Source organism: Oncorhynchus masou, chromosome 14 (genome assembly GCF_036934945.1).
Source record: "Oncorhynchus masou masou isolate Uvic2021 chromosome 14, UVic_Omas_1.1, whole genome shotgun sequence".
Lineage (NCBI taxonomy): Eukaryota > Metazoa > Chordata > Actinopteri > Salmoniformes > Salmonidae > Oncorhynchus > Oncorhynchus masou.
Genome location: NC_088225.1, coordinates 34,018,207 through 34,027,031, shown reverse-complemented (window position 1 = coordinate 34,027,031; position 8,825 = coordinate 34,018,207). Strand labels below are relative to the sequence as shown.

General features: G+C 41.9%; 1 protein-coding gene across 1 annotated transcript in view; it reads right to left on the bottom strand.

Annotated features, from left to right (window-relative positions):
- The window catches only part of LOC135553881 (growth arrest-specific protein 7-like), a 26,439-nt gene extending 19,447 nt beyond the window's left edge, over nucleotides 1-6,992 (bottom strand). Inside the window, exons 1-2 of the mRNA XM_064985808.1 lie at nucleotides 6,937-6,992; nucleotides 6,526-6,718 (exon numbers count right to left, since the gene is read on the bottom strand). Of these exons, the coding sequence (XP_064841880.1) occupies nucleotides 6,526-6,718; nucleotides 6,937-6,992 (249 nt within the window). The remainder of the gene's footprint in view (nucleotides 1-6,525; nucleotides 6,719-6,936) is intronic.
- Nucleotides 6,993-8,825: the final 1,833 nt, after the last annotated feature.

Below are 8,825 nucleotides of genomic sequence, written 5' to 3'. Positions count from 1 at the left end.
TTAGAAATTCTGCTGAATTTAAAGAGCCAATAGGAGTCTGAATTAAATGATCAGGTACGTGTCAGTGTGTGTTACAAAAATACTTTGCAAAAATACTCTTTGCAGGAGCCTCCTGAATATAATGTAGTTATTCCTTCAGTCACTAGATGCTGCTGTTGCATTTCAAACAAGGCCCATTCAGAATGGCGTACTATGTTTCTCCCCCTGTAGGTGTAACAGAAGGATGGGTTCACCAATGTAAAGAGGGGTGAGCACTCACAGGGTTGTGAGACTTGCTGTTCCATTTGAAAAGCACATACTCACATTTTTCACTCTGACAGATCAAATCACTAACTGGTTTAGCTCCTAATTGATCCAATTGGAAATATATAATTTCCCTTCATGGGGATGTGTGTCTGGCTGAGCTCGTTACAGTACTGTCATTCAGGGTGTTCTAATCTACAGCCCCCTCCGCCTCCATGTGCCTGCTCACCCTGGTCACATCCTCCCTGGCTTTGGATTTAACTTCCACCGTAACAACAAAACAAATATCTACAGTACCAGTCAAAAGTTTGGATTCACCTACACATTCCAGGGTTTTTATTTTTTACAATTTTCTACACTGTAGAATAATAGTGAAGACATCATAACTATGAAATAATACACATGGAATCATGTAGTAACCCAAAAAGTGTTAAACAAATCAAAATATATTTTATACTTGAGATTTTTCAAAGTAGCCACCCTTTGCCTTGATGACAACTTTGTACAATCGTGGCATTCTCTCAACCAGCTTCATGAGGTCGTTTTTAAAATGTATTTTATATTTCACCTTTATTTAACCATGCAGGCCAGTTGAGAACAAGTTCTCATTTATAACTGTGACTTGGCCAAGATAAAGCAAAGCAGTGCGACACAAACAACAACACAGAGTTACACATGCAATAAACAAACGTACAGTCAATAACACAATAGAAAAGTCTATATACAGTATCTTCAAATGAGGTAAGGCAATAAATAGTCCATAGTGGTGAAATAATTACAATTTAGCAATTAAACACTGGAGTGATATATGTGCAGAAGATGAATGTGCAAGTAGAGATACTGGGGTGCAAAGGAGAATAAAAATAAAAAACAACAATATGGAGATGAGATAGTTGGGTGGGCTATTTACAGATGGGCTATGTACAGGTGCAATGATCTGTAAACTGCTCTGACAGCTGATGACAGCTTAAAGTTAGTGAGGGAGATATGAGTCTCCAGCTTCAGTGGTTTTTGCAATTCGTTCCAGTCATTAGCAGCAGAGAACTGGAAGGAAAGGCGGCCATAGAGGAATTGGTTTTGGGGGTGACCAGTAAAATATACCTGCTGGAGCACGTGCTACGGGTGGGTGCCGCTATGGTGACCAGTGATCTGAGATAAGGCGGGGCTTTACCTAGCAAAGACTTATAGATGACCGAGAGCCAGTGTGTTTGGCGACGAATATGAAGCGAGGGCCAGCCAACGAGAGCATGCAGGTCGCAGTGGTGGGTAGTATATGACTGCATCCAATTTGCTGAGTAGAGTGTGGTGGCTATTTTGTAAATGACATCGCCAAAGTCAAGGATCGGTAGGATAGTCAGTTTTACGAGGGTATGTTTGGCAGCATGAGTGAAGGATGCTTTGTTGCGAAATAGGAAGCAGATTCTAGATTTAATTTTGGATTGGAGATGCTTAATGTGAGTCTTGAAGGAGAGTTTACAGTCTAACCAAACACCTAGGTATTTGTAGTTGTCCACATATTCTAAGTCAGAACCGTCCAGAGTAGTAATGATAGACGGGCCGGCAGGTGCGTTCAGCAATCGGTTGAAGAGCATGATTTTGTTTTACTTCCATTTAAGAGCAGTTGGAGGCCACGGAAGGAGAGTTGTATGGTATTGAAGCTCGTCTGGAGGTTTGTTAACACAGTGTCCAAAGACGGGCCAAAAGTATACAGAATGGTGTTGTCTGCATAGAGGTGGATCAGAGAATCACCAGCAGCAAGAGCGACATCATTTATGTATACAGAGAAAAGAGTCGGCCTGTGAATTGAACCCTGTGGTACCCCCATAAAGACTGCCAGAGGTCCGGACAACAGGCCCTCCGATTTGACACACTGCACTCTGTGTGAGAAGTAGTTGGTGAACCAGGTGAGGCAGTCATTTGAGAAACCAAGGCTGTTGAGTCTGCCGATAAGAATATGGTGATTGACAGAGTCAAAAGCCTTGGCCAGGACGATGAATACGGCTGCACAGTATTGTCTTATATCGATGGCGGTTATGATATTGTTTAGGACCTTGAGCGTGGCTGAGGTGCACCCATGACCAGCTTGGAAGCCAGATTGCATAGCGGAGAAGGTACGGTGGGATTTGAAATGGTCGGTGATTTGTTTGTTAACTTGGCTTTTCGAAGACCTTAGAAAGGCAGGGTAGGATTGATATACTGTAGGTCTGTAACAGTTTGGGTATAGAGTGTCTCCCCCTTTGAAGAGTAGTCACCTGGAATGCAATCAGTTGTGTTGTGACAAGGTAGGGGTGGAAGAAAAAAAACTGTTTGCATGTTCTTCACAAAGAGGGCAACAGATGCTACTGAGCCAGATGTCTATGTGTCAGGGGAGAAGCTCCAGGTGGTATCCGATTTTAAGTACCTTGGCATCATACTTGATTCCAACCTCTCTTTTAAAAAGCATGTGAAAAAGGTAATTCAAATAACTAAATTCAACCTAGCTAATTTCCGATTTATATGAAATTGTTTGACTACAGAGGTAGCAAAACTGTACTTCAACTCTATGATACTCCCCCACTTAACATACTGCTTGACTAGTTGGGCCCAAGCTTGCTGTACAACATTAAAACCTATTCAGTCTATCTACAAACAGGCTCTCAAAGTGCTTGATAGGAAGCCCAATAGCCATCATCATTGTCACATCCTTAGAAAGCATGAGCTCTTGAGTTGGGAAAATCTTGTGCAATACACCGACGCATGTCTTGTATTCAAGATCCTTAATGGCCTGGCTCCCCCTCCACTCAATATTTTTGTTAAACAGAAAACCCAGACATGGCAGCAGATCCACAAGGTCTGCCATGAGAGGTGACTGTATAGTTCCCCTAAGGAAAAGCACCTTTAGTAAATCTGCATTCTCTGTGAGAGCTTCCCATGTCTGGAATACACTGCCATCAGACACACATAACTGCACCACATATCACACTTTCACAAAATGCTTGAAGACATGGCTAAAGGTCAATCAGATTTGTGAACATGGTCCCTAGCTGTGTGTTGCCGCTTTCCATGTTGTCTGTTGTCTGTAGCTTGTGAGGTGTGGAAACACTTTGTTGCTTTTATGAATTTTGTCTTGCTGCTTTTTGCTCTATGTTGCTCTGTCTGTATGCTACGTCTTGCTTGTCCTATGTTGCTATTGTCTATATTGTAATTGTTTTTAATAACCTGCCCAGGGACTGCGGTTGAAAATTAGTCGGCTGGCTAAAACCGGCACTTTTACTGAAACGTTGATTAATGTGCACTGTCCCTGTAAAAATAAAAATAAACTCAACTCAACTCAAGACAGAAGATAGCCTTATTGGTAAAATACTAAGTCCATATTATGGCAAAAACAGCTCAAATAAGCAAAGAGAAACAACAGCCCATCTTTACTTTAAAACATTTAAAACAAGGTCAGTCAATGTGGAACATTTAAAGAACTTTGAAAGCGCTATGATGAAACTGGCTCTCATGAGGATTGCCACAGGAAAGGAAGACCCAGAGTTACCTCTGTGGCAGAGGATAAGTTCATTAGAGTTACCAGCCTCAGAAATTCCAGCCCAAATAAATGCTTCACAGAGTTCTTGAAACAGACACATCCCAACATCAACTGTGCAGAGGAGACTGCATTAATCAGGCCTTCATAGTCAAATTGCTGCAAAGAAACCACTACTAAAGGACACCAATAATAAGAAGAGACGTGCTTGGTCCAAGAAACATGAGCAATGGACATTAAACTGGTGGAAATCTGTCCTTTGGTCTGATGAGGCCACATTTGAGATTTTTGGTTCCAACCGCTGTGTCTTTGTGAGACGCAGAGTAGATGATCTCTGCATGAGTAGTTCCCACCGGGAAGCATGGAGGAGGAGGTGTGATGGTGTGGGGGTTCTTTAATAGTGATCTATGCATAGTCACTTTAATAACTCTACCTACATGTATATATTACCTCAATTACCTCGACACCGGTGCACATTGACTCTGTACCAGTACCACCCTGTATTTAATCCCGCTATTGTTATTTACTGCTGCTCTTTAATTATTTGTTATTCTTGTCTCCTACTTTTTTTCTTAGGTATTTTATTAAAACTGCATTGTTGGTTAAGGGCTTGTAAGTAAGCATTTCACTGTGAGGTCTACACCTGTTGTATTCGGCCCATGTGACAAATAACATTTGATTTGATTTATTTAGAATTCAAGGCACACTTAACCAGCATGGCAACCACACCATTCTGCAGCGATACGCCATCCCATCTGGTTTGCGCTTAGTGGGACTATCATTTGTTTTTCAACAGGACAATTACCCAACACACCTCCAGGCTGTGTAAGGGCTATTTGACCAAGAAGGAGAGTGATGGAGTGCTGAATCAGGTGACCTGGCCTCCACAATCATCCAACCTCAACCCAATTGAAATGGTCTGGGATGGGTTGGACCGCAGAGTGAAGGAAAAGCAGCAAACAAGTGCTCAGCATATGTGGGAACTCCTTCAAGACTGTTGGAAAAGCATTCCAGGTTAAGCTGGTTGAGAGAATGCCAAGAGTGTGCAAAGCTTTCATCAAGGCAAAAGGTAGCGACTTTAAAGAATATATTTTGATTTGTTTAACACCTTTTTGGTTGCTACATGATTCCATGTTTTATTTCATAGTTTTGTTGTTTTCACTATTATTCTACAATGTAGAAAATAGTAGAAATAAAGAAAACCCCTTGAATGAGTAAGTGTGTCCAAACATTTGACTGGTATTGTATGTTGATATCACATCTCTATGTCCTCTGCCCACCCATCACAATAAAATCTGGCTGCTCAACATCAAATCATGGATGCAAGCCAACTTCTCAAAGCCAAAGAGTAAAAAGCAGTGGTGTAAAGTACTTAAGAAAAATACTTTAAAGTACTACTTAAGTAGTTTTTAGGGGTATCTACTTTGCTATTTATATTTTTGACAACTTTTACTTCACTACATTCCAAAAGCAAATAATGTACTTTCTCCTCCATTTATTTTCCCTAACACCAAAAGTTCTTTGAATGCTTAGAAGAACAGGAAAATTGTCCAATTCAAGCACTTAAAGAGAAAATCCCTGGTTATCCCTACTGCATCTGATCTGGCATACTCACTAAACACAAATGCTTTAGTGTCGCCTGGTTTCCTTAATATAAGGAATTTGAAATGATTTATACTTTTGATCCATAAGTATATTTTAGCAATTACAGTTCATTTTGATACTTAAGTTTATTTAAAACCAAATACTTTTAGCCTTTTACTGAAGTAGTATTTTACTGGTTGACTTTCAATTCTACTTGAGTTGTTTTCTATTAATGTATCTTTACCTTTACTCAAGTTTGACAGTTGGGTACTTTTTACACCACTGGTAAAACGTGTGCTGGAAAAGCTGGGTGGTTTCAACATGATTGAGGGTGTCACGGTCTCTCCCTGCCCCCAGGCCTGAAACCTTGGTGTTACCTTTGACCCCACTCTCTCATCTGAGTGTCACATCAAGAACATTGAGATGGTCTCCTTTTTCCATTGAGTTTGCCCCTTACCCAACCTGATGAAGGAGAACGGATACACACCTTTGTGACAAGCTGACAGAACTAACTGTTACCACTATTCTGTGTCATTAGTTCCAGATCCCTGCACACACTTAAGTTGGTTCAGAACTCCAGCCCAGAGCTCCAGCTCAGAGCTGAGCCAAATCCCCAATCCTGGACCCATATCACACCTACAACAGCACTGGCTCCCTATCAAAGACGGGATTGATTCTAACTTAGACATTTCTGACAGTTTCCAAACACCAGACTCCACTACCTCTCCAGTTGCCAGGACTAAGACAACTCTTTATTCCCAACTGAGATCACAAAGAACCTGATACAGCTATTGATTGTATAAAGGATGAAATAAACCAGGTTAGTGTTTGGCCAGAAATGATCAAACTGTCTGATTGCATCTAAATGCTACAAGAAAAAACATCTTCAAAATCACTAGCCAATGACTTTAATCATACATGTCAAAAGACAAAGGCATTGTTTATTCAGTTTTAACTTTACAAGCTCTCCTCCAACTTATTTGCAAGCCAGAATCATTTCATGAGCACACATGTAAGCAAACAACACAACCCCAAAATTAAAAAGATAATATTTTGGATGTTGCCATGTCCCATTGGCTTATCTAATTCAATTCAAACTGAAGGCCCTGGGTAACTCTCACGGGAGGAGCAGACACTTGAGGCAGTATTAGCTCCTTTACCATGAAGCCAGGAGTGTAACGTTATGTTACATATCTCCAGTGGAGCGTCACCCCTGTCTCCTGGCTGCCTAGGTCTATTAACTCTGAGTGGACAGTGTCACACTTGACCCCTGGGTGGCATGTGACCTGTAGCCGTGACTGATAAGCAGAGTGTTCTGTGTTCTCTGTTCCACTACAGATATGGATGGGGAGGTCAGACGGAGGTGTCTTCCTGGAGAGTGGCCTTTCGCACAACACAGTGACATAAGTCAGTATTTCAGGAGTCACATCGGCTTCATGACTCATACATCATGGTGACTACAAAAAGATGACTTGGGTTTAAGTCTTACAAAGGTCAGCGCTGCTCAGTTCCCTTTGACTATTGGGCTCAGAGTGTAACATACAGTGCTCATTGCTATCCATGCATACAAGTGTATGACCGACTAATGCAGGGATTGTTACCTTGTGTCACGGCCGTTAAAAGAAGCGGACCAAGGTGCAGCGTGGTCAGTGTGCATATTCCTTTTATTTAGGATGACGCTGACAAAAACCACTACAACCGTGATGCTTAAGGGCTATGTGCCACAAACAAAGTCAACTACCCACAATCACAGGTGTGAAAAAGGGCTGCCTAAGTATGGTTCCCAATCAGAGACAATGATAGACAGCTGTCCCTGATTGAGAACCATACCCGGCCAAAACAAAGAAATAGAAAACATAGAAAATAGAACATAGAATGCCCACCCAAATCATACCCTGACCAAACCATAATAAAGACATAAAAATATCTCTAAGTTCAGGGCGTGACACTTTGGTCCTCCCTAGACAAGAAGATTACACCCTATACTTCATAGTTTTGCTTGGCAGCACTTTTAAAACTAGTCTAAATCTGTAAAATATCCCCAACCCATTGTGCTTAAATCTATTATGAGTGCGTTACAGACAGTCAAAAGGTCCATGTTAAAGGTCCAATGCAATATTATATAATTTCTGGGTAACAATTAAGTAACTTACTGTGATTGTTCTGAATTAAAAACTAGCTTCCTAGCAAAGAGCAATTTCTCAAGCAAGAATTTTGCTCGGACATTCTGGGAGTGGTCTGAGTGGGGAGGGGAAATCTGAACTCTAGCTGTTATTGACAGAGAGGATTAGACCTCTATTTATTATTGGTCTATTAATTAATTTACTACTTGGTAATGACACCAGGCAGTCCAAACCTCCATCCCACCAAAACAGGATGACATTTGAGGTGGTCTTTTCCAACAGCTCTTACACTAAAAGGGCATTATCATAATTTTCCCAATACTATACACTATATATACAAAAGTATGTGGACACCTGTTCAAATTTGTGGATTTGGCTATTTCAGCCACCCCAGTTGCTGACAGGTGTATAAAATCTCCATGGACAAACATTGTCAGTAGAATGGCCTTACTGAAGAGCTCAGTGACTTTCAACGTGGCACCATCATAGGATGCCATCTTGCAAACAAGTCCGTTCATAATTTCTGCCCTGCTAGAGCTGCACCGGTTAACTGTAAGGGCTGCTATTGTGAAGTGGAAACATCTAGGAGCAACAACGGCTCAGCCGCGAAGTGGTAGGCCACTCAAGCTCACAGAACATGACCACTGAGTGCTGAAGTGCTTAGCACATAAAAATCATATGTCCTCGGTTGCAACACTTACTACCGAGTTCCAAACTGCCTCTGGAAGCAACGTCAGCACAAGAACTGTTCGTCTGGAACTTCATGAAATGGTTTTCCATGGCAGAACAACCGCACACAAGCCTAAGATCACCATGCGCAATGCCAAGAGTCGGCTGGAGTGGTGTAAAGCTCGCCGCCATTGGACTCTGGAGCAGTGGAAACGCGTTCTCTGGAGTGATGACACTTCACCAACTGGCAGTCTGACGGACAAATCTGGGTTTGGCGGATGCCAGGAGAATGTTACCTGCCCGAATGCATAGTGCAAACAGTAATGTTTAGTGGAGGAGGAATATTGATCTGGGACTGTTTTTCATGGTTCGGGCTAGGCTCCATAGTCCAGTTCCAAGGGAGATCTTAACGCTACAGCATACAATGACTTTCTAGACGATTCTGTTCTTCCAACTTTATGACAACAGTTTGGGGAAGTCCCTTTCCTGTTTTAGCATGACAATTCCCCCTGTGTACAAAGTGAGGTCCATACAGAAACAGTTTGTCGAGATCGGTGTGGAAGAACGTGACTGACCTGCACAGAGCCCTGACCTCAACCCCATCGAACACCTTCAGGATGAATTGTAACGCCGACACTTCTCCGACCTCACAAATGCTCTTGTGGCTGAATGAAAGCAAGTCCCCGCAACAATGTTCA